We start from the raw sequence: 26769 nt of genomic DNA, 5'->3' as shown, positions 1-26769 counted from the left end.
GCATATGGAGTTTCCCAGGCTAGGGGTTGAATCGGATCTGTAGCTGCCAGGCTACACCATAGCCACAGGAACACCATATCCAAGCCGCATCTGTGACCTACACCACAGCTCACAGCAACACCAGATCCTTAACCCACTGAGTGAGGCCAGGGATAGAACCCATGTCCTCATGAATACTAGTCAGGTTCGTTACCACTGAGCCACAATAGGAACTCTTCAGTGGTACAATTTTATTTTATTTTTTGGTGCATTTTTAATGGTATTATAGTTCATTTTTAATAATGATTTTTAATTTTTCCATTATAGCTGATTTACAGTGTTCTGTCAATTTTCTGCTGCACAGCAAGATGACCCAGTCATACATACATGTATACATTCTTTTTTCTCAGATTATCAGGCTCCATCACAAGTGAACAGACATAGTTCCCAGTGCTATACAGCAGGATCCCATTGCCTATCCATTCCAAAAGCAATAGTTTACATCTATTCACCCCAAGTTTTTTGGTGCAGTTTTAAATCTCACTCACCACCAGTCTTCCTTTAGTAAATATTTCTTCAAAAATGAGATTTTTTATTTGTTTGCTTTTAATTAGTATTCAGGAAACTTCAGCATGATGTATTTATGTATGTGGATATAATATTATATTAGTATAGGAAAAAATTAAAGAAACAGATTTCTTACCTGTTGCTCTGCTCAGCTGGCTAATTTTATTTGATAATAGTCATCTGCTAATTCCTGTCTAGCTCTCTGGGGCTTCTCTTCTTCCTACTTCTATCTACCCTGTCTCCCGCACGCAATGGCCGGGCTAAACTGCCTGAAGCAACTCTTGAGGTCACTCTCCAACTCAAAAACCTTCAGTGGCTCCCTATTGCCTCTAGATAAATTCCAGACTCTGCATGCTAGCATCTAAAGCTTTTCTCAGACTTGCCTCTCCTACTCTTCCAGCTCTAGTTGGAAATTCTCATTTCTCCCTAAGATCCTAGAAAGCAGACCACCTTCCCATAACAGAATTAAATGCACAATCAGGAGTTCCCGTCGTGGCGCAGTGGTTAACAAATCCAACTAGGAACCATGAGGTTGCGGGTTCCGTCCCTGCCCTTGCTCAGTGGGTTAAGGATCCGGCGTTGCTGTGAGCTGTGGTGTAGGTTGCAGACACGGCTCGGATCCCGCGTTGCTGTGGTTCTGGCGTAGGCCAGTGGCTACAGCTCCGATTCGACCCCTAGCCTGGGAACCTCCATATGCCGCGGGAGCGGCCCAAAGAAATAGCAAAAAAAAAAGACAAAAAAAAAAGAATTAAATGCACAATCAAATGAAAGCATCTCCATAGTCTTTCTTGATTGTTCCTGTGGAAAGTGAACTACTGTACCTCAGAATGGGAGTAACCTTTTGGGATACTTTGCCACTTTGTAATGAATTACAGGGGGACTTACTCCAGAACTTGGAAATGAGAAAAACATTGTCCTACAAGAACATAACCATATCTAGAGTCACCTTAGAGACATAGCATAACTCTCATATCTGCACAACCAGTCTGTACTAGAGCAGTTTAAGGAAAGAGATTATCAGTCATCTGATGCATAAAGTGAGGCAAACATAGTCGCAGAGGGAATGATGTCTGGACCCCTCCGAGGGATGTCCAGGAGACAGAAAGCCTTGGATAATGGACCGATAATACCAGCTCCATTAATGAGACCTTTGCTAGCTGATACAGTTAGGTGATGCTATTCTAGCCCATTGCCTTCCAACATTGGACTCTTGAGGTATCGTTAGTCCTATTCTGTCAACCAGTATCCTCTTTGGTTTCTCATGTTGGTCTACCTATAGGGAGAGTGTGCTCATCATATGGTCTAAGTGTATGCCAACTCCCAAGACAGTCATTTCTCACTATGTGTTAGTTAGTTGGCTATTCATTCTTTCAATAAACATTACTGAGCATTACTGTGTGTCAGGTACTTGTTGACTCACTTGAGATGAGATGATGAACAAGACAATACAATCGAACAACTCAAATCTCAAATCTCAGAAACCAAGTACAGAAAGTATCTCTAGAAGGAGGAAGTAGCCACTGGTGTCAAGTTTGTCAAATACAGCAAAGACCAAAAACAGCCCAATGGATCTGACAACAAAAGTTTGACCCGCTGGAGTTCCCGTCGTTGCGCAGTGGAAACAAATCTGACTAGGAACCATGAGGTTGCTGGTTCGATCCCTGGCCTCACTCAGTGTGTTAAGGATCTGGTGTTGCCGTGAGCTGTGGTGTGGGTGGCAGATACGGCTCAGATCAGGTGTTGCTGTGGCTGTGGTGTAGGCTGGCAGCTGTGGCTCCGATTAGACCCCTAACCTGGAAACCTCCACATGCCATGGGTGAGGCCCTAAAGAGTGCAATAAAAAAAAGTTTGACCTTGCCAGTCAGAGCTGCTGCTGCCAGGTTGAGGGTGGCGAGGTGGGGGTGAGAGGAAGGTGGCTGAGGATCTATAAAGATGCAAACGATTCAGTTGTCTGCAAACAATACATTCATGAAGATGACTGATGAGTGGCAGAAAGGAGGGGGACCAGACAATAGAAATCAGGAGAGACTTTTTTTTTTTGAATGATAGAAGATACTTAGGCATATTAAACTGACATTATAGGTTGAATTGTGTCCCCCAAAATTCATACAGTGAAGTCCTAACCCTGAGTAACTGAAAATGTGGTCTTATTTGGAAATCAGGCCATTGCAGATGTAACTAGTTAAGATGAGGACATACTGGAGAAGGGTGCACCCCTAATTCAATATGACTAGTGTCCTTATAAAAGGGAAATTTGGAGGCAGATATGCACACGGGGAGAAGGCCATGTGAGGACAAAGGCAGAGATGGGAGGGATGAGGGAAACTACCAGCAGCTAGGCGGGAAGCATGGAACAGATTCTCCCTCACAGCTTTCAAAAGGGCCCGACCCTGCCCACAGCTTGATCTCCGTCTCTTCCAGCCTCCAGAGCTGTGAGACAATAGTTTTCTGTTGTTAAAGCCACGCAGTTTGTGGTACTTTGTTATGCCAGCCCTAGCAACCTAATATAACTGCTAATGGGACTTCCCATCATTTACCATATTAATCAGGATCTCAGCAGGAAGTAGATGGGATGCTGCAGCTGAATAAGTCATGGAATGGCTCATAAAGGACTAGGTATAAAAGGCAGGATGGGAGTTCCCCTTGTGGCACAGCGGGAAACGAATCGGATTAGGTTGCAGGTTCGATCCCTGGCCTCTCTCAGTGAGTTAAGGATCCAGCGTTGCCATGAGCTGTGGTGTAGGTTGCAGATGCGCCTCGGATCCCGAGTTACTGTGGCTCTGGTGTAGGTCAGTGGCTGCAGCTCAGATTAGACCCCTAGCCTGGGAACCTCCATATGCCGTGGGTGCAGCCCTAAAAAAAACAAAAGGACAAAAGACCAAAAAAAAAAAAAAAAGGTACGATATATAAGGAAGCTACAGGTATTGTACAGTGACCAGGTAGAGTAAGAATGGCCCTTGAGCATCCCCAGAACTCAAGGCCCAGGGGATGGAGCAGACTACATGAAAGGGGTGACAGAGCAACTGTGTGGAAGGGCCTGCATCAGCAGTGTAACTGGTCTCAGCCACTCCCGGGAATCTGCCAGAGCCAGATCCAAGGGCACACTTGCAAATATGGCACAGTCCTCCTTCCCTAAGCTCTCCTGCCAATGCTCTGTATCAGGTAAGCTGGCCGCAGGCCACAGGGTAAGGAAGCTGGTTGCTGCAGTGCCTGCAGGTCCACCTCATGGGGCAGAGAAGAGAGAGGGGTAAAGGGGAAGGGAGGGACAAACAGAAAGCTGGACCAACGCATTTTCACTTCTTGGAACCGCTTGACTACATTACATATTCAACCATATCGATTTTTTTTTTTTTCGATTTTTTAAAAAGAAGAGTCACAAGGCAGGAGAAGCTATAGTTAACTAGGCCACACAATGGGTGAGGTCCTATAAGGAGGGAAGTGGGTATTTTATGGCACAACTATTCTTGTAGTTATATTTGTCGTTCATTTTTGCTTCACCTGGTGCATGCTGAGTTCTTGGCACTTTTAAATTACTGAAAAAATTAATATTTAGAGTTTCTACTTGTCTTTTTTTGTCTTTGGAAATCTCCACTGAGAGGAACTCTTTCTACTGTTATCTAACCTCTTGACTATTTAAAGTGACTGAGATCCATCTCTCTTCTTCTAGGATACCTTTCAGATACACGAGTGACCATAAGGAGAACACGTCTGGCTTAAAGTATGGGCACATAAGAGGCAGGAACTGACTCCAAGAGAAGCAGCTGTTTATAGCATAGTCGGTAAGAATAATTTCTTATATCTATGATTATAAGCATTTATTTAACTAAAACTACTACCAAAAAACTGTATTATCTAGGATAATACATGTTGACATGGTATCATTTCTGTATGCTTCTATATGCAATTTAGCCAATGCCTTATTTCAAATAGACTCTTAATTCATTACAGAAATTAACATGATAATCATTGATAAGAATAATAAGTCTTTTATAATGAAGGGCGACATCCAGTTCATAGCAATTCATCTTTGAATTTAGCAAACTCAATAAATTTTTTTTTGTCTCTTTAGGGCCACACCTGCAGCATATGGAGGTTCCCAGGCTAGGAGTCGAATCAGAGCTGTAGCTGCCAGCCTATGCCACAGCCACAGAAACGCCAGATCCAAGCCACGACCTACACCACAGCCCACGGCAACGTGGATCCTTAACCCACCAAGCGAGGGATCCAACCTGTGTCCTCATGGATGCTAGTCAGATTCGTTTCCTCTGAGCTGCAAAGTAGGACCAGCTATGTGACAGTGTGTTGAGTCCTTGGGTTGGCTTTCCCAGGTGATATTAAGGAATTGTGTTGTGAAAATCCACCTCAGAAGTCTTCAGCTTCTCATACCATCATTAGGGCTGCAAGCCATCAGTTCCCTCCTTGAAACAGAAGGACTAAATTTGGAAGACAGTCTAATCGCTAGAATATACATGTGAATATCCACACACTGTCTTATTTATCTGTGGCAGAAAAAAAAAGGATAGGATAAAACACAGAAATTTTCATAATGAGAAGAGAAGGTTGCTCCTGGGTAAATCATTTGAGGAAAATCAGAACTGAGCTTTGACCCAATTTCTCTCTCCCATGAATAATGGGACCAAGAGGAAGAGAGAGAACAGGCCTCAGACAACATCGGTGATGTCACATGAGCAACCCAGGTGAATCAGAGACATGACCATGGTGCTGGGCTGAAGGCAACCCAGAAAAGCAGAGTTCAGAATCTTCCTGGGGGGGAAGATACCTGACAGTTGGATGACATTTTGGGAAGGAAACTACTGAAGGAATGAAGAAAAACCACGGATAGCTAAAAACTTTAATTAAAAAAAATTAAATTAAATTAAAAAGTCAAAGACAGAATGGAGAGGAGGTGTGGAGTACCCCACAGCCCAAGCTGTCTTCCACTAAAACGCACGTGTATGAATGGTCCAGACTCCTCCTAATTTTTTCAAGTCACGCCCACATGCTGCAGTGCACAGGAGTCTTTTTCTTTTTTTCCCCCTTCATTTTGGGGACAGAAATTCCCTTTGAGACCTCCTTCTTGTCAGATCTGCAGGGGTGCCGGGGTTCATCCGGACCTGGCAGCTTTCTTCCCTCGTTGCCACCTGCGCAGTTGATGCGCTCTTAGTTACAAAGCGCCGGACTGCTGCTGCCTTCAGTCAATCCGTTTAGCCGAAGGCCTCTGATTTGTTCACATTTACTACAACACATACAGAGGGCTGGAGGATTTTTTTTTTTTAAACTATTGATCTGGTGCTTTAAGAGGGGAAAAAATCTCCTTGGCTGTCTAAACACTATTGATCCCTGCTTGGGAGTCGCAGCAGAAGTGTAGAAAGGGCGTGGATGAATTGAAATTTCATTTCCGACAACTTGTTCCTGTTATTTTTACCCTTTTGGACGGGGAGAAACACGTTGCTGCGGCTTCAGTCAATGTGGTCGATAGCTCCACTGAGAAACTCAACACAGCTTCTGCCAGAGGTTTGGCAACAAGACATGATGTTGGATTTAGAATGTATGAAACTGAAGGATGCTGGTGAAAAGCACGAGGTCTTAACAGCAACCGGAAGCAGTGGCTTTGGGCTCACTGTGACCTAGTGGGCCTGTGGCTTTGGAGAAAAGAAGGCTTACGCAGACTAATGACAATCTGGTTTGGGAAGGGCCCTGAGTAGTCACACAAGAAGCTTCACTGGGTTACAGAGGCCTCACTTCTGACCCTTGGCTGGCTTTAAGTTATAGCCAAAGGAGAGATACTCTCTAGCTGAAGCTAAATTTCAAACTTCAAAGAAGAGCATTAGGTTAAGCTATTTCAGGAGGTTTCCTGGGAACTGTCCAGAAAAGGACTAATGTAGAAACTGGAGCTGCAGGCCCACAGGAAACTAGTGGACAACACTGGGCATACAAGGGCACACATCTGCCACCAGTGGCCTCAGGAAGCATGCCAAGCCCTGAGCATGCTGAGTAGATGTGGTTTGGTGCCAACAGCACCAGCTTTGTTCTTACTTTTATTGGATGTTCAAAGAACACAGGAGAGAACCAGACTCCTTCCTCCTAATGGCAACATCTGGCATTTATGCAGCCATGCACCTTTGATCCCTAAGGATCCCAAAGCCCTTTACAGCCTGCTGTAGCACTAATGGCCATAGCAAGGATCCCACGGCAAATGTACCAAATAGTCCCCATGTTGGTTCCCTTTCCTCAGTTTTGCAGTGTATCGAACAGTTCTCCATTCTGGGAGGAAAGATTCCAGTTTGGATTCCAGACACCTCATTTGTTTTCCACGTTTTTGCAAAGTTTGTCCAGTACCGCCTCCTCCCCCTTTTTTAACTAAAAGTACTTCATCACCATTCTTAATAAACAGTACTTTAGCTACATTTCCAGTTATTTTATAAGCCCGTTTCTGTCCCTGCCCCCATCCTTCCCCTTCCAGAGAAAGACAGAGATGTTCTTCTCTCCTGAGAGCCGAGAATCTGCATTGCCGATGAGATTGCAAATTCAGGCACAATAAACAGAATTAAGAAAAACGGAGCTAGCATTTGACAGAAATTGTAAAATGATACTCAGAAATGTTGCTCTTGTGGAAATTACTGATATTAAAATATAAATCAGTGTCTTGTGTTTCCCGTAGCACCAGGGGCTCTATTAGGTTATGCAGTTTGATTGCTGAGCTGAACCTAAGAGACTTGGCAGTTCAGTGCTGAAGTTATCCCAAAGTATTTAACCCCTCTCCTGCCAGAGAGCAGGCAGCCAGGCAAATGCCAGCGGATCATATCAACTCCAAAAGGCCTTGGCTTTTTCAGTGAACCCTTTGAAAACTATAAGAAGGTGGAGGGGGCTCACATGGAGAGAGAAGGTAAGGGAATGTGGAAAATCCTTTCTCAAGAAAAGAGTCTTCTTGAATAGTATCAGGAAGAAGGCTGCAGAGGGCAACTCTTGAAGAAGATTCTATGAAATTTTGTATTAGTTGTAATGGGGAAAATAGCAACTCCACAGCCACCAGCTTAAAAGTAACCAAGGTCAATATCATTGGTAAGAGACATACTGATAATGTGTAAGATGCTAACGTTGGGGAAGCTGAGGAAGGGGTATTTAGGACCGCTCTGTACTATGTTTGCAACTTTTCTGGAAATATAAAATTATTTCAGAAAGTCCTATATGTTCTTGTTTTTTCACCAGAATCAATCACCACTGCCTTTATGGAGAGACAATGCAAATCAAATAGCCGTAATAAAGGCAAATTGTGTTATGTTAAAAAGCAAGCAGATTAAATGCTGTGAAAGTGTGAGGGGTTACCTACCTGGCAGGGCTCCTGTGAAGATTAATGTTCTTTTATGTTTAGAATAGTGCCTGACATATAGTAGCTGCCATACAAGTGCTAATAGTGCATGTGGTTGGAAGGAAGATGACAGAAATGGCTGCTGAGTTGAGTCTTGAAAGTATGTGGGTTTTGGACAGACAGAAAGAAGATAACTCATAAAAATGAAAGATGTTGAGCAATCAGTGGGAGAGTTTTCAGCGTGTCAATTGATCCTAAAGGCAACCAAGATCGGATGGAGTGTGTACTTCACAAGAGGAAATTTTACTAAATGGAACAGGAATAATGATGGTGGCAATAGGAGGACTTGCTCTCTTCCCCACCCTGGATCTTCCTAATCCCGACATCAGGGAGAGAAAGATACAGAGTGAAAGCAAAAAGTTTGATTGTATCAAGACAAAATCAAGTCAAGTAAAGGAAAGGGATATTTGAGAAAAATGTTTGTAGGGTCAAAGAGTTGGTCCACAATGAAACAGAGTTTCTAAAATGTGTGATAGAAGCAGGTGGTGGAGGTGCTAGAAATGGAGAGTGGATTGTTGAGAGGTCTCTCTGAGAGGAGTACAATTAACCATACTTTATCCGTTTGCATTAGATTTAGTTGCATAAAAGAGAAAATCCAAAACAACAGTGACTTAAGATAGAAGTCAGTTAAGGTCGAAATTGCTGTCTGTCCAGGGCTAACCTGGTGGTTCCATACCACCAGGGACCTAGGTTCTGTCTCTATGAGCGTCACGTCATGTTCCAAATGGTTGCTGGAGCACCAGGGCCCAAATCAGCATCCCAAGAAAGCAGGAAGGGAGTTCCTGTGGCTCAGGGGAAATGAATCCGACTAGTATCCACGGGGACTCAGGTTCGATCCCTGGCCTCACTCAGTGGCTTAAGGGTCTGGCATTGCTGTGAGCTGAGATGTAGGTCGCAGATGCGCTTGGATCCTGTGTTGCTGTGGCTGTAGCGTAGGCTGGCAGCTGCAGCTCCGATTTGACCCCTAGCCTGGGGATTTCCATATGCTGCAGGTATGGCCCTAAAAAGCAAATTAAAAAAAAAAAAAAAGATTAAAAAAAGAAAAAAAAAAGGAAGAAGGAAAGCAGGAAGCAGGAAGGAACAAAGAGCTGTACATTTCTCTTTAAGATTTCCTGGAAGTTCCCACAATATTTCCTCTTACATCTCATTATCAACACTGAGACATACAGCCATACTTGGCTACCGAGAGAGGCTGGGATAGGAAGTCTTTTGGATGAGTACGTACACACTCCAATAAAATTCTGAGTCCGTTACTATGAAAGGTTAAAAGTATGGATATTGGAAAAGGCAACTAGCAGGGTCTGTGAAAAGTACCAGAAGAGAGGGGTTCCTGTTGTATTGCAGTGAAAACGAATCTGACTAGGAGCCATGAGGTTGCTGGTTCAATCCCTGGCCTCACTCAGTGGGTTAATGCTCTGGCATTGCCGTGAGCTGTGGTGTAGGTCGCAGACGCGGCTCAGATCTGGCATGGCTGTGGCTGTGGCTGTGGCGTAAGCCAGCAGCTGTAGCTCCGATTAGACCCCTAACCTGGGAACCTCCATATGCTGTGGGTGCGGCCCTAAAAAGACAAGAAAGAAAAGAAAAGGAAAGAGAGAGAGAGAGAAAGAAGGAAGGAAGCAAGGAAGGAAGGAAGAAAGGAAGGGAAGGAAGGAAGGAAGGAAGGAAGGAAGGAAGGAAGGAAGGAAGGAAGGAGAGGAAGGAAGGAAGGAAGGAAGGAAGGAAGAAAGAAAGAAAGAGAAAGAAAGAGAGAAAGAAAGAGAGAGATAGCCATGGAGAGAAATTTTCACCTATGGCAGTGAATCTGATAAATCCTGGGATCCCTTCACTGGATCATTTCTTCTGCTCTTCCAAAGTCTCCTTCTGGGAAGACCCACTGGCCCTGCTTCCACTCCAGAAGAACCTTAGTCCTGGGGATAGATTATGACCCAGTCAGTGACCTTGGTGTCAGGTTCCTATTCACTAAGTTTTGGTGCAGAACCCCAAATCCTGGCAAAACCACCACCTCCTAAAATCTCCTATCACATATGCACTACGTGATCAGGGATTTCTTTTCTTTTAGAACTGGATTTGAATCCAAAAAGGTAGGCTCTTCATGCCAGGCCACTGCATGCTATGGCTCTGTACATGCATTCTGGGCAGAAGTATTTATTGCACAAGGAACATTCTGTTTATTCATGGTGCTTACATATTTTTAAAAATAGAAGAAACACTGAACATCCTTTCATTGTTTCAATAATTAAGAGCCCTAGGACTCATCACCCTTTTTTCATTAGTAGGAGGTGGAACATTGGAGAAAAATATAAAACCTAGCAAGAGTAAAGGAAAGACTTTCAGCAAAGTGTAGGTAGACCTGTTAGTTCTGATTAACTCCAAAGGATAGCTTTAACATTAAACTATATAGCATCTCTTTCCATGAAAACCTAGAAACATGTTTTAAATGAGAAGAATGGATCCTTTATATGCTTCCATCCAGGTCATGAAGGGAGAGGAACAGGCGGTACTGCTATAAGGCCAGTAGTCCATCCAGATACCCAAGCAGTTTCTTGGGGAGAAAGCCAAGACCAGTAATCTGTGATTACGGCATTTGTGTAACCTAATGTGTGTTGCGGGTGTGTGGAATACTACCCTGTGTTTCCCATCCTGCTCCCGCTCAACCTGTGCCTCATTGAACCTGTTCACTTGTACCTTTTTCCTTCCTTTTCCCCAAAATAAACAAAGACTCTCTGAGTTAAGAAAGAGGAAAAAGAGGGGACTTTGAGCATACATACGAGTATTTGACTCTGGTGAGACCAATGAAATTGGCAATAGTAGGGAAAATAATATAACACCAATAGGTTTACCATTCCAGGGGCAGAAAAGACTTGTGACCAATTCCAGGAATGGGGGCCAGGGAAGTGAACAAGATCTTAAGATCCTATCCCCTTCCTCTAAACACATTTCTAGAGAATGATGGACATGATGGTATAGAAAGATGATAAAGCACGTCTAAGAGCAGAGGGCCAAAGGCCAGGCTCACATGTGCCTCTCTCTCTTTCCCCTGTAGGAGCTTCCTCAGAGGATGAAAGAGGACCAGCAGACCCAAAGCCCACAGTAACAGAAAGATCTAGTAGATGTAGCCTGATGCCCAGGACATAGACATCTCAGCACATTCCAGCTGGGAAAGTTGCCCATGACCATGGACCAGAAACCACCCCTGATGCCTGGATGCAACTTAGGACCCTAGAACTTGGGCACACTTTGAAGAGATCTTAAATAGGTGGAAGAAATCATGAAATGATTAACTTTTAACCTAAAAAGATGGACATTTCTCAGAAATAACAAAGGTTCTATTTTCTTCCATTTGGTAGAAATGTAATAATAGAAGTGAGTAATAGAAAAAAGTTACCTTTTCTCTGCACACCTGACTTCATACCTCCTACACTAGTCACCCATGTGAAATGCAGTGTTAAATGTTTCTTGGGAACCTGTAAGGTGCTCAGTGTGAGGGCTGAGGCTAACTTGAGAGGCACAAAACATTGCTAGATCCCCTGACCAACTTTTAGATTTCACTACAATTGCTTTTTTTTTTTTTTTTTTTTTTTCCTGGTCACAGCTGTCACCAAGAAAAAAGCCTGCTACAAAAGCAGATGGCAGAACTTGCAAATACAAAAAGAGCAGTCCCCTGGGCCGATATGAAAGAATTAAGAGATGCTGATGGAGGGGATGAGGCACGAGGATGTGAAGGTCTCAACAAAGATACAGGACACAGGAGCAGAGAAGATGTAGAGTAAGAGTTTGAGAAGAAGGAAGACGAGTCCTGGGCCCAGAGATAAGTACCCAGAGGCCCTCCCTCTGTGGTGAGTTCTCTCCTCTGCAAAATATTTGTCCAGCCACACTCCTCAGAGGGCATTGTGAAGCTTCCACAATCATTTTATAAGCATTTGAAGCTTCCATCTGGCAAACATTACTGTCAAATGCTTCAAAAATGTATCATATAATCATTCCCCCTTTTTCATCATAAACACTTCCAAATTGCCCACTGCTGTTGTTAATGACTCACAGAATTCCCATGTCTCCTTCATGGAACACAATTCAGCTATTTTTCCTCTGACTTATTTTACTCGATAAAGTCTGATATATTCTCATGAAAATATGAGAGCCTAAGCTTACCACTTTTCCTTCCAAATGCTCTTGGCCCTTGAAAATCTTGCTGTGTAACTCCGTAGTAAGTGAAACCATCACAATCTAGACAATCACATTTCTGTCTTTGGGACAAGATGTCATTTGATTTAAGGATCATCTCCCAACTAACCAGTAGGTCTGCCTGGAGAGGAATATTCTTCTCAAGGATGTGTTTATCCCATTCCAATCTTCATGTGATGTTTGGGCTGAATTCACAATTCCTACTAAAGAAGAATATCCATCAAGGTAGAACACTGATCCAGTACTCTAGAGCTAGGAAAGACAATAGTCTTTTTTGTTGTTGTTGTTGTTGTTGTTTTCCTTTTTATGGCCTCACCCTCAGCACATGGAGCTTCCCAGGCTAGGGGTCTAGTTGGAGCTGTAGCCGCTAGCCTACACCACAGCCACAGCAAAACCAGATCCGAGCCGAGTCTTAAGGCAATGCTGGATCCTTAACCCATTGAGCAAGGCCAGGGATCAAACCTGCAACCTCATGGTTCCTAGTCGGATTCATTTCCGCTGCACTATGACAGGAACTCCTTTTTTTTTTTTTTGGTTCCACCCATGACATGTAGAAGTTCCCAGGCCAGGGATCAAAACCATGCCATAGCAGTGACAACCCTGAGTCCTTAACCATTAGGCTACCAGGGAACTCCCTGTGCCACACCATCTTTAGTCTTCTCATTTGCCTAATGCTGCAGAGTAAATGTTTGTGTCCCTTCAAAATTCATGTGTTGAAATCTTAACTGCCAAAGCGATATTATTAGGAGGTGGACCTTTGAAAGGTAATTATTTCATAAGGAGGGAGCCATCATGAATGGGACTAGTGCCCTTATAAAACAAGCCCCAGTATTTGCTGCTGTGGCACAACAGGATGAGCATTGTCTTGGGAGTTCTGGGACACAGGTTCAGTCCCCAGCCCTGCACAGGTTGAGGATCCAGAGTTGCAGCAGCTATGGCTTAGGTTACAACTGCAGCACGGATCTAATCCCTGGCCCAGGAACTCTATATGCCGAGGGTGGCAAAGAAAGAAGGAAGGAAGGAAGGAAAAGGGGTGGGAGGAAGGAAGGAAGAAAGAGGGAGGGGTGCACCCCTGCAGTCCTGCGCTGCCAGCCTAGCGGGCAGCTGCCCACCCTACCCCACCCTACACTGGGGGCTCCTGAGTCAGCAGATTAAGCATTTTTTTTTGTCTTTTGTCTTTTGTCTTTTTTGTTGTTGTTGTTGTTGCTATTTCTTGGGCCGCTCCCGCAGCATATGGAGGTTCTTCACTCTGGCTGCGCCAGAGCCACAGCACCGCGGGATCCGAGCCGCATCTGCAACCTACACCACAGCTCACAGCAACGCCGGATCGTTAACCCACTGAGCAAGGGCAGGGACCGAACCCGCAATCTCATGGTTCCTAGTCGGATTCGTTAACCACTGCGCCACGACGGGAACTCCCAGATTAAGCATTTTATAAATTGTATTTTAAATACATGTTTTAAACCTGTGAAAAAAAAAAAAGAAAGAAAGAGAGGGAGGGAGGAAGGAAGGAAGAAATAAAGACAGAGAGACAGACACCACAGAGCTCTCCCTTACCCCTTCAGCTATGTGAAGTTACAGCAAAAAAGAAACAGCCATCTCTGAACTGTGTCCTCACCAAACACCTAATCTGCAGGCACCTTGATTATGGACTTCTCAACCTCCAGAACTGTGAGAAAAAAAAATTCTGTTGTTTATAAGATGCAGTCTATGATATTTTGTTACAGAAGCCCAACAGGCTAAGACACCTCACATGGGAGGCATTCACCAATATTTCCTTTTGGGGATTTTAAAGGAAGAAGGTAAGCGTAGCCATATGACTTGGTTTTTGGCCAATGAAATGTGAGCAGAAGTGAAGAGTGTCACTTCCACTTTAAGAACCTGTATGTGATTCACCTAGTTCCCTTTCTGCTGCCATGGCAACAGGCAACATACTAGATGATAGAGGTTCCACTAGCTGAGGACAATGGAAAGCTGAGCCCCAGCTGACTCATAAAGGACATGTAGCGCAAGTGAAAAATAAACCTTCATGGTTTTAAGTCACTGAGATTTGCAGATTGTTCGTTACTGTAACATCACTTCGCCTCCTCCCTGGGTAAGCCCCAGCTACATCACCTTTCCCATGATGCATCTCTGTGCATGAAGACATGGGAGGGTAAACAATGCAGCACAGTGGAATACCATCCCGTAAAACATTCCAAATTCTCACCAGCATTCTTTCTTCCTCTTGGCTTATATTAGGGGTGGGGTATGTGGTTCATTTCAAAGAATGAGTATTTTGATAGCTTCTCATTCTTGGAACTATTCTGCAGGTAAGTACTTGGTGGAAACTTGCTCTAGTCTTAGAGTTAAAAACGTAGTAAATTAGATCATTTTAATGAGTGTGGTGCGTTATGACCTCAAATGCATCATCTATAGTTATACACATACAGGTGCAAAAATCTTTGGTTCCTTGAGGATTTTTTTTTCCCTTGAGGCTTTTGATTTAGATAATTCTCAGCACTTTACAAGTTTCCTAACTTTACAAGCACCAACAATATAGTAACTTGATGCTGCAAAAAAATCACATCATCAGATATTTCCAAATTAATAATTAGAAATTAATGGAATCTCTCCACAAAGTAGTAAGAGAGCCTGCCTGACCTTGGGTAAGTCATTTAGCCTTTCTATGCTTCAGTGTCCTCCTCTGTTAAATGGGGACCGTAATGGTATCTGCCTCCCAGAGTTATCATGAGAATGAAGTTGGTATGCACATCCCAGCTGGTTCATGATTAGTACATAATGTTAATGATATGTCAGCTGTAGAAAACTAAAAAGGAAAGATGATTTCAGACCTTTTGCTCTCCAGGATGGATGAGTTCAGAAACTATTTAGCCCCCCAAGTGGTGGTTTTTTGAAAAGATTTAAAACCATGGTCCTATCTTCCTGGTGAAGGCTTTAATACACTTTTGAAAACACAAACATATGGGTAGGAAAGTAGACATTGCTAACAGTTTGGTAAATTTTTCCAAACTCCCTGCTGAAAGCACATATCCAGGTGGGAAAATCTTGAAAGGGTCAGGCTCATTTATACCTTTTCCATCTTAAATTTCTTGGACTTTTTCAGGTTTATAACAAAACTCAGAAAATGCTAAAGCTTAAAGGAGAATTGAGAGGTGCCAAGGAAATGAAAGATGAGGTAAGGCCCCTTACTTATCAACATACATGGAGTTGAACTTTTGTTACAAGGGACTTCTTGTTACAAGGGTTTCAAAATTCCAATAATAGGAGTTCCCATCATGGCTCAGTGGGAATGAATCTGACTGGTATCCATGAGGATGCAGGTTCGATTCCTGGCCTTGCTCAGTGGGTTAAGGACCCAGCATTGCTGTGAGCTATAGTGTAGGTCGAAGATGCGGCTCATATCCTGCGTTGCTATGGTTGTGGCTGTGGCTACAGCTCCGACTCGACCCCTAGCCCAGGAACTTCCATATGCTGGGGTGCAACCCTAAAAAAAAAATTGCAATAATAAGCATCCCAAAATATCACAGACACAGGTGGGCAGCAGAGTATAACACTTAAGAGCCCAGACTTGAGCTAGGTGGGTCTGGGACCAAATCTCAAAGCAGCGTGTTATTAGACATATCAGTAACAATGTCACTTAGACTCTCTCAGCCTCCTTTGCCATACCTAGAAAATACGAATAATGAGTACCTATTTCAAAGTCTTGCTGTGAGGGTTAAGTAAGACACTGCATGTAAAACATCAGTGCTTGGGACTTAAGAAGCCCTTAATAAATATTAAATATCATTGCCAACATTCTCTCTTTATCTGGAATGATATGAAAATGGAGTACTCCGATGAGTTTAATATTTTGTTCAAAATATGTTCATGTATGTTCCCTGACTTGTCCAAAAGGACTTAAGGGAAATATTTTAGTTAGTATACCATTGTCCCACATGACATACGATTTTTAACAGTCCTCCTACCAAGAGTACTTCTAAAAGAGATGTTTCAGCTCCCTTCCTGTTGAATGACTAGAGGGAGCCCTTCAGGATTTGCTGCAAGTTCTGCAGGAAACAAGGATCTGGTATGGATTTTTTAGAAGGGCATTTCTTCATTCCGCTGTTATCTTTGGTGCACCTGTGATGTGCCAGGCATAGTTCTAGTGGTTAAAGCAGTGAACAAAAGAGACAAAGGTCCCTGCTCTATGGAGCTTACTTTCTAGCGAAACAGTTTCCCCAAGGATATGATGGAGGAAAGTATGTAGCAATTGCCCAAGTGCCAACAAAAATTGGCCCATATTCCGTAGGTGGCAGAATTCTTCCATATGCCATGTGTACTATGTGTATCCTAAGCCTGGCACTCAAACAGTGAGCCAATTGTTAAATAATTTAGAATACAGTAAAATATACTTGTTCTTCACTATCTGGACATAATTGGTTCCAAAATTTTTGCTCACAGGCAAACCTTGTATAAATGCACATTCGTTCTCATCATAAGTAACCAAAAACTGCAATGGCTTTATATATGGAAAGGTAAACTGAGGAATCAAGTTAATAATATCAACAACAATGTTTGAAATTACTGTAGATAACCAAACTCTATTATTACACAAGTAAAATGTGAAAATTCCTGAAGCGATGTTAATTTATAATGTTTTATGCTTTTTAAAACATAACTCACTATAAACTGGTATATTTTATATGGTAGTGGTGGTTAAAGTGAGTGTCCATTGTTTACTAAAGATTTGTCCTTATCCTCCCAAAGATCATTTCCAAAGATGATGAGATTTATGGTATCATGGGTTGACTCCGGAATTACTCTAGAAACTGCCACCCAAGCTTTCTTGTTTAAAAGCCAAATCCCTGGAAATGCTACGGTCTTGAAGCTTTGTAATGCACCTGGGATCTGAGAGTATCCTTGAATCATAAGCTTCGGTTTAGCATCAGCTTCCCCCAAGAAGAAACACGAGACTGTCAATACCTTGATGCCTAGAGAAAAATTCCTTCCCATCTTTTGAAATATACGTTTGAGAAGGCATGCTCTTTGAAAAAAGACTCATTAATCAATATAGAAAATTTGCTTCAGTAAATAACCTATTTTCCAATGACTGTCATGAGTGTGGTAGCACCTGCCACTTTAGCACTCACTGTTTTCCCTATGGTTAGTAGCTGCTGCTGCTGCTGTCACATGCCTTCAGACAAGTGATCAGCTTCCAACCCCAGATAAGTAAAACTGGGTACAGGCACACCTCATTTTATTGAATTTCACTTTATTGCACTCAGCAGATACTGCATTTTTTACAAATTGAGAATTTGTGGCAACCCTGCATCAGCCAAGTCTATGGACACCATTTTTCCAATAGCATTTGCTCACTTCATGTCTCTGTGTTACATTTTGGTACTTCAGACAATATTTCAAACTTTTCCTTATTATTGTATTCATTATGATGATATGTGGTCAGAGCTCAAAAAGATTGCAGCTCTCTGAAGTTTTAGTTAGTGGTTATCATTTTTTACCAATAAGTTATTTTAAAATTAAGGCATGAACTTTTTTTAGATAAAATGCTTTTGCAAACTTATTAGACTATAGTATTGTATAAATATAATTATTTCTATATGAACTGGGAAACCAAAAAATTTGTGTGACTTGATTTATCATGATATTTGCTTTATCTCAGTCGGCTGGCACCAAGCCCATAATATCTTTGAGTTATGCCTGTGTCCAAGTGCATGGCTTATCTAAGTGAAACTCACCTAGCAGTGGAAGCTTGTGATTTCAACCATTGTTAATGACTTCAGATCTAGGACAGAATCAGATGGTGCCTGTGGGTCAGCATTATGACTCTTAGTTCATCTCATGCCTTAGTACTGGTTACAGAGCTTTGATTGATGAAATGTCAGATTAAATCAATTCCTACTGCATATTGATACTCAAAAGGCATCTGCCTGGAATTTAGCCTTCATAAAGTAGATGGGATTAGAAATAGTGTCCAGTGACCTCTGTGCATGATATTAGCGAGAAATTAAGTTTACTGGAACCCGAGAAACACTTGCCTTTCTGGAGTTCTGAGGTGAGCATAGCTTCTTCTAACAACTACCTATAGTAAAAACAATACTAATAATACATGGTTCATGGAAATAACCTTGTTACTCTCCCGGCATTTTCACTCCCGTTCTGATGAACAAAAACTCTTGTATAATTTGGCTTTTAGGAGTGAATCATTAGGTTCTGATTTCAAAAGCAAATTTCATTTGACATCCAGCAAAAAAACACATTTGTTATTCAGCTGGTTTAGGGCATCCTCAAAGAAAGGATTATTTATTCCAAACCTTTGTTTTATGAACAAAGAAATTGCCTCAGAGACTCTGAGTCAATGCTAATGTCCAAATTAGATGAGATCATCTACATTAACGATCCAATTCTGAAGTCCTAGTCGTGCCACAGAATTGGGCTAGCAGGCCTTCTGCTCAGAAGACATATAAAAATGGAAGGAGCAGTCTTTTTTAATCGGCATAAGAGAGAGGGCATTGAGCTTTTAACATGGAGAGGCTCAAGTTGTGTATCATTGGTACCTTACTAACGAGTCATCAGTGTGCCAGGCTCCTCCTTATGCAACAATCTGGTGACACTGTCCTCACCTTAGGAAGCACATATTCAGCATCAAGGCAAGCATATCGGGCATTTGGCCTTTCCATAGAGCAGGCCTAGTGTTATCACCTAACCTGCTCATAAATGCCAGAGAAAGAAAGTCTTGTGGCAAAAAAGGAGGGGATCCCTAGGGCCCCACTCCACAGTGAGTCTCTATACTCTATTCCCAGTATGGCAGCCATGACAACAGGGATTTAAAGCCCTAGGATCAAACTGCTGCTCCTGGTCAGGTCAAGGATTTTGTTTTCTAGTTAGAGAAGAGTGTACACCTTTTTTTTTTTTTTTTTTTAGCCACTCTACACATATTCTCTTAAGAGAGTCTCTGGTAATTGTCTTAATGGCAATTACGTGCTTGGGGCAGTTGACATCCACTGTTATTTTTCTGAAAGCAAGGAACAGGGGACAGGAGCAAGGGAGGAACTGGGAGAGTTTTGAGATAATGAAATCCTTTTAATGACAGAGCCATGCCGTTAACCTAATTAAACTGTAAAGTGGTAAAAAAAAAAAAAAAAAAAATCCAGGTACTAAATGGAAATGAAGGAATAAATCAGCTGAGACAGCAGCACTTCTGGGAAACCTTCTGAATTCCGCATACTCTGACATTGCGGTGTCCGATTCCCGTGGTTATCCTCCAGCCCCCCCTCGGCCTTGTGCAGAGGTCTCTTAAACTGACCTGTCCAGTAAGCCTTGATTTATGATGTCCATATCAGGTCTCCAGCTCCCTGGGAACACGTGTTATGTAGCTCATATATTTAAGAGGCCAGCACAATCAGTGATATGGTGTCAGAGCCCTGGCCACAGGGTTGGGAAAACAGGACTCTCCCCACTCTGCTGCTAACCTGTTGTGGGGCCTCAGGCGCTGTCATGTGGATCACTTTGCCATTTCTGTGCACTCATGGCTTCTGTGTGATTTTGCTCCTACAGTTGTCTTAGAAGAATTGCCCTTGGGCTCCCTTTACTTATAAGAGCAGAGAGCTGAACGTCCCTGGGAACTTATATCCCATAAGGCAGCCCTTAGCCATTGACTGACTGATGCTGAGTCTGACAGCCCAGCTTTCATTGACTTAAAATGGACTCTAAGGTGTAATTTACATCCTAGAGTTTCCTATGGGATTAGGCTGAGGCCCCTTCCACAAAACTTGGCCTGAATTTGTGCCCTTTCTTAGTTTCTGCCCCTCCCCTGTCCTGCTTCCATCACATCCTTGCTGATTTCCTTCAGGAGTATTTCTTTAATAGTTGCTGTGAATCTTCACCTGAGAGACTGCCCTGGGTCATGCAACAAAAGACAGGCATCTGCCGTAAAAGCCCCAGCCTTGGTCCAACATCTAAAACTCAGGGGTGGTAGTGCCCGTGTTACAGAAAGTCTGCACAATGGTAGGATTAAAGCACTAGATAGGTTGCCAGAGGGCTTCTTGCTAATTTCTTTTCACATGGTTGCCGCTCACAACACTGTAAGTAGAAAGTGGCGTCATAGTATGACAGAGCACCACCCTCTTCCCACAGCGGTACACCCCAACCCCACCCAAGCTGCTGTGCTCCACACTCTCTACTTTGATCTTGATCACTGATTTCCATCTGACCTAGCAATAACTAGCTAATCATTTTCACTCATAATCAAAGACAAGGATGTTATGCAATCAGCCCAGAGATTTTAATTTTATCCCCATCCATCTCCAAAGAAAAGCACTGGGTTTACAGTGAAGGAGGTCTTTGGTTTAGTGGGTGGGAGGGAAAGTGAAGAGACTTTTCAGATACCACATCAACTCCATCACTGTTTCACTATAGTCTTGACAAGTCTGTTTGACATCTCAGTATGTTCATTTCATCAATGGCAAGAACCATTCATATTTATAGACAGCCCACTAGGTGCCTGGAATTATTCAAGGCACTAACTTCCTCTGGAAAAGCAGGGCAAGTGTCTGTGATGCACCCACAGCAGTGGTTGAAGATTAATTAATGTAAATAAGTAATTGTCTGAATAATGCAGAGCACTCAGACGCATTGCAAGTGGACACCATGTAAATGTTACACAGGATGAGTAATAACAGCCAAGGGTTAATGGACAAATTTCCAGCAAATTTAAAGTCTCTGCCAACCAGTGAATGAAAAGTAAGCATTTTCTTGATGGTTCATAATTGATGCTTTTGTTTTTCTGACTGCCGAGGTGGGGGAGAGGGACAGAGAAGTGAGCAGCCTGAACAGCAAGCTCTTGAGCCTACAAGCTGACATCAAGAATCTACACGATGTCTGCAAGAGACAGGGGAAGACCTTGCAGGAAAATCAGCTCTGTGTGGAGGAGGCAATGATGAACAGCAGCCATGTAAGGGACTCAGCAGCTGCTTCCCACCTCTGCTCCCTCCTCTTCCACCTCTGCCCCTTGGGCAGGAACAATAACAGAAAGTTCTCCCACTGATCGTTCAAGAGCATTTATTGAGCAAGCAATGAGAGAGAGTTACACATACACACAAACACACACACACATAGATGCCATCCCCGCCCTCAGAATTTTTCAATCTAGCTATCTCCAAGGTCATCCATATCCGAGCCTCTGTCTTTTCCTTATCTGGGCTTTCACACCTGGATTTGCAGCACCTGAGGCCCTTTGCCCTGAAAAGACCAGATTGTAGTTATATAAAGCTTTTAATGGATTTTAGACAAACTTCTAGGTCAACCATGAAAGTAACAACCATCCCACTTGCTCCGAGGTGTCACTTCCCATCAGTGCAGAGCAGGAGCTCTTTATGACCACACCTGTAGCTCTCTTCCTACAAGCTTTTCTTCTGGATGCAGGAATCCAATCGTAGGATAAGCTCAAGGGCAAGAGAGTTAATGGCCCTGGAAACAGCCCTCAACCAGTGACTGATGGGGAGATGGTGGATTAGGTAACCTATCTCCCTTGTGATAACTCCAGGCATGCTCTTTGCTCTGTCCCAGAGTTCCTTAGTGGGACTCAGCCCCAGTTGCCCACAGAAGTAAGCAGGTTACCTTTTCAAGCCTCCTTCCCTGCCTTGTTCACTTCCCTGCACCCCTACCTGAGTTTCCTAAGATAACCTCCCACACAAACTACTACTTGACACCTGGTTCTTTGTCATAGGACTTGCTTCCACCAAAATACTCAGCAACACTTTATCCTGAGCATGTGTGAACAGAAGGACTTCCTGTTATGACCATCTTTCTTGAGATTGTGATTTTGAACTAATTCTTAGCCGTGGCATAGGCCTTTCATCAGCTGAGGCAACTTCACTTTCATCCTGAGGTTTTCTGTCTTTGGAAATTCTAGCCCTGAGCTCCTTAAACCAGTCTCTAAATTTATCTACACAAGCTGGGGAGCCAGCTGGGAGATATTTTCCCATAGCTCTCTAAACACTTTGGGTTTCCAGGAATTCCTAACATGCAGTCTTCATTTCTGCTTGGGAACTAGAGTTCCTGGAAAACATAAGGCAGGTACTAGTTGCATAGACCTGTTGCTAGACCTCCAAGTTCTCCTCTTAGCCACTGTGTCAGGATCCACCATCATCCTTAACGTTTGCAGGCAAGAATCTGTTCTTTCTTAATTCTGTCTGTCTGAGTTGTCCCAGCACTTACCACTCCCTGTGTAAACCTCACATGGTTCCTCTGCAATGCCCTAAAAACACTACCAGCAAAGCAATTCTACCTCATGTTACTGAGCCCTGCTGTCCTTTCCCCAGGAGGTCACAAATATAGAAATATCCACTGGTTTTCCTAAATGGATCCTGGAAGAATATTATCATAATTTACTTTCTTCCCACATATTAACATTTTCAGGATATTTTCACCATTGCTGTTGCAAGTTTATTTATTCCCCCAGTCAGCAAAAGCTCTGTGGCTTATAAATGTACCTGGCAACTTGGAAGGAGAAAGGTGTTAGTTGCATTTTATTATTATAATTGCCCAGAAGAAGGTCTAACAGCTTGAAACAAGCTTTAAAACAGGCTCTTTTTTTCCCCAGCACTTAGTGCCGAATATAAATTGCAGGCTATGCATACAAATACACAATTAGATATAGACTCACACTCACCCACTCACAAAATCCCTATAAGATCTGCCTCCCACAAGGAAATATAATATGAGAACAAAGGGTGAACCTGAGACTTTCTGAAATTTTGATTAATATCTGACAAGGAGCTGGAGAAATAAGTAGGAGGTCATAGTTAAGCACACAGTTATGAGGAAAAAAATTAAAATATTATATCCAATGTTATATGTAACTAAAGGAGTGGTAGGCAGGGGGTGGGTGACTTTGTAAATCAAGAATATGTTATGCTCCAAATACCAGGAACAGAGAGAGCTGGGATGGGGGTAAAATAAGTGAGATGCAAAACTCAGAGAGCACTTCCTCTTTAGGAGCCAACCCTCTACTTACTTGATCCTGAATCTGAATGCCTCCTTAAAACTTACATGTCACTTACCTCGCTCTCGTCCGGACACTGCCTGGGCATCAAAAGTGCCTCAACATGAAAAGAGAAAAGAACAACAAACACATAATAAAATGATGATCAAACCAGAAAAGGAACAGTTCGCCATGCTCCTTTAGCCTTGGTGGTGGCACGGAGGGAATACTGATATTCAGTAGAGCTCAGATTTCCAAACTCATCTTTGAAGTATATGGAGGAGGTTATTTTTAGCTTAAAACTGTGAACATTTTGGTTTCTGCAGCTGAAAGTAATTAGTCAAATATGTAAAGACTAATACATTCAATGGAAATTATCACACAAAGATACCATTTTGAATCACTGAGAATGAAAAAATGTAAGTGAAACTGCTAAGGGCAATGTGGAATCTAGGATTGGTTCCTGGGACAGGTTAAAAAAAAAACAGTAGTAGAAAAATTGATAAAATCCAAATAAAGTATGTAGTCTAGGTAATAGCAATCTACCACCATTAATTTCCTAGTTGGACAAATGTACCTAGGTTATATAAAAGGTTAACATTAGGGGAAGGTGGATGACGAATATATGGGAACATTCTGTGCCACCTGTGGAATTTTTCTGTAAATCTTTCAAAACATTCCAAAATAAAAAGAGGGTTTTTTTTTTTTAGGTGAATCTCTAATAGTCAGAGATCACCAATGAGGAAAATATCTAAACCACGAAGATGGGGTCCAAAAGAAATGCATGTCACTTAAACACTCAGTTCTACACTAATACAAGAAAGTACAAGAATGCAATTTGTAGAAGGTATAAAAAGTAGTAGATGAACCCATTCAGTGATAAAAGGCTAAGCCAGGCTTATGGGAGAAATATCTCACTTTGCACCTCGAAGATAGGGAAAGAAGTTCTGACAGTAACTGAGAAAAGATGGGACTTTTCCTCTCAAATGAAGAAAAAGAAAAATCATCAGGGAATCACTTATCAGAGCTATGCCAATCTGCAACAGAAGAGAGCACAAACTAAAAGAGAGAATAAAATGGTTTAAAAGTATTTTAAAAAGCCAGCTTTAGGCAAAGCAGCAGGGCCCGATGACTTACTTCGAAGAGTACTTATGGAATTGGCAGGTGTTATTACATAGCTGCTCGTGATTATTTTTGAGAACTCAAGAGGATAAAGAAAGTCCCTATAGACTGAAAAAAAAAGTGAATGAAGTGCTCATCTTTTTAAAAAGGGAAAAAGGACAGTCCTGGTAATTATAGACCTGTCAGCTTAACTTCAATATCAGGGAAAATAGAGAACTTAACATCAATCAATTAGCATCAGCTTGAAAAGCACAAAGTATTGGGTGGAAACCAACATGACTTATCAAAAGGTGAATCATGCCAGGCCAATTAATTTCCCCCTGTGATCAAGTGGCCACACAGGCAAGGAGGGAGCAACAACTGTAATCTCTTTGACCATAAGTAGGGCTGAAATGTAGTCTAAATATGGGAACAGGTTCCTACAGGTGGCCAAATGCTCTATCTTTTAAGACAGCTGACGCCTGGACAGAAATCTATCTGAGAAACATAGATGGACCAGATGGGCTTTGGAATCATGTCCAATTCTGGATGGTCATTTTGAGAACTAATCTTACTTCCATAAGATTATTTCCAACTTGTTCTTTTTCTCTAGATCTCAGTTTAAAGGTCAAAGCAGAATCTAATATAATATCTATGTCTTCACTAAGAAGAAAACTTAAAAAGCAAAGAAGCAATAGGAAATGCATTAATGCCTTTATAATACTGCTCTTTGGTACAAATATAAGTGATATGCAGGCATAATTCATAGCATGTCTTTTTCTATTCATTTAGAAATAAGAAAAATAATCTTTTGAACCCTTAAAGATAAATAAGTAGACATTTAATAGGTCTCAAGTAACTCTAGGCATTCCTCCAAGTCTTTGAAATTTGATCCCTTTTAAACCCATAGGTATCTACAGTGTGCAAATGATAACAATTCTCATCCAAGAAAACTCTAGTTTCTCTGCAGGTATGAGCAGTTCTTGGATCTTTATAACCAGACAAATTAGGTCAGGTGCTACTTTTGCCCTGTAGTGAAAGATTTTAGTGAACTCTCATCATCTCGTTGTTCTATCGGGTTACCTCAGGCCAAAATTAAACCCAGAAAGTTTAACATGACTTCTGAGGAAGAGAAATTATTAACAGTTCCTAGTATCACTGCCAGGTTGCTAAGCTTTACACTAGGAAAAGACCTTCTTTACCCACAGGAAGCTTTAAAGTCCAAGAACAGTTATGAACACTCCTAATTATTAATGATGTACTTGGAGGGGAAGCCTGAAGGAAGAAGTCTGGCTTCTTTTAAAAGAAGAGCATTTCTGGAGTTCCCTTTGTGGTGCAGCGGTTAAAGACTCCAACTAGGAACCATGAGGTTGTGGGTTTGGTCCCTGGCCTTGCTCAGTGGGTTAAGGACCCAGTGTTGCCATGAGTTGTGGTGTAGGTCGCAGACTCAGCTCGGATCCCACGTTGCTGTGGCTGTGGTGTAGGCCAGCAGCTACGACTCTAATGAGACCCCTAGCCTGGGAACCTCCATATGCCGAGGGAGCGGCCCTAGAAAAGACCAAAAGACAAAAAAAAAAAAGAAAGAAGAAGAAGAAGAAGAGCATTTCTCTCAATCTTTTGAGTAATGAAGAGAAAACGGGGACATGGACATAAGGGGAAGCAGAGAAGGAATACACCATGAGGAGACCAGTCGGTTTTCACCCGGGTCACACATACCCATCCGTGGAGAGGAAGGTCCACACCAACAGTTGCAAACACAAGCCCTAGCAGGACCAGGAGTCCAATTTCTTAATTTTCAGAGGTCAAGTCACCTTCAACAAAGCCAAGAGAAGCAGGATTGGGGCAAAATTTGATAAGGATTTTATTGGGTATTTTCTTCACTAAAATAAGCCCTTCTGAGATGGCTGTATCCCAGATGTTCACTCTTTTGCTTTAGTTCTACCCACAGTGAGTATTTATTCATAACTGTCTCTTTTTCCAAGTACCTCCCCACCCCACAGCTTACCTGTGAGACAGAGGACTTGGGCTCTAGGGCACATGCTTATGTGCACACTCACCACTCCCAAGTCCCTTCTCTCTGAACCTCAATCACAGGTAAGTTGTGAGAACAGCAACATTCTTATCTTGAAATGAATGAAAGCACTGAACTAAAAACCTTTAGTATAAATGTTGGCAATTATAGCCACATAGAGTAAATAAATATACAATGCACCTCTGACTGGCATAGGAAAGAAGTCTCATCAACTTCCCGCTGGCCACATGCACCAGATATTCAAGCCAAGAGCTCAGCTTGTCTTTTTCTTGGATTTCTTTTGCCTGGTGACCATCATGGCCCATTTTCTATCTTCTCTTTCAGACTGGACTGGTCCAATAAGCTGTTGTCTTTCTGGTTCTCAACTGGGTTGAGCCTCCCTTATCTTATATGTGCTGCCCCACCCACTCTCATAGAAAAGATTTTCTTTCTTTTGGGTCCCAGCGCTTACTGATTCATCTCTTTAAAACCCCGTCTTTCCAGTTACTCAGACCAAAGCCATGGAGTCAATCCACTTTGACCATTATCTCCCATCATCCCACCTCTAATGCAGAA

At 42.4% G+C, this 26769-nt stretch overlaps 1 protein-coding gene across 1 annotated transcript in view; it reads left to right on the top strand.

The window, feature by feature from the left end:
* The first annotated feature begins 15191 nt into the window (after positions 1 to 15191).
* PMFBP1 (polyamine modulated factor 1 binding protein 1) overlaps positions 15192 to 26769 on the top strand; it is a 42807-nt gene continuing 31229 nt past the window's right edge. Inside the window, exons 1-2 of the mRNA XM_047793254.1 lie at positions 15192 to 15275; positions 20895 to 21050. Coding sequence (XP_047649210.1) covers positions 15225 to 15275; positions 20895 to 21050 — 207 coding nt within the window. The 5' untranslated portion in view covers positions 15192 to 15224. The remainder of the gene's footprint in view (positions 15276 to 20894; positions 21051 to 26769) is intronic.

This window comes from Phacochoerus africanus, chromosome 8, assembly GCF_016906955.1.
Source record: "Phacochoerus africanus isolate WHEZ1 chromosome 8, ROS_Pafr_v1, whole genome shotgun sequence".
In the NCBI taxonomy this organism is placed as follows: domain Eukaryota; kingdom Metazoa; phylum Chordata; class Mammalia; order Artiodactyla; family Suidae; genus Phacochoerus; species Phacochoerus africanus.
This window is presented reverse-complemented; position numbering and strand designations above follow the sequence as displayed.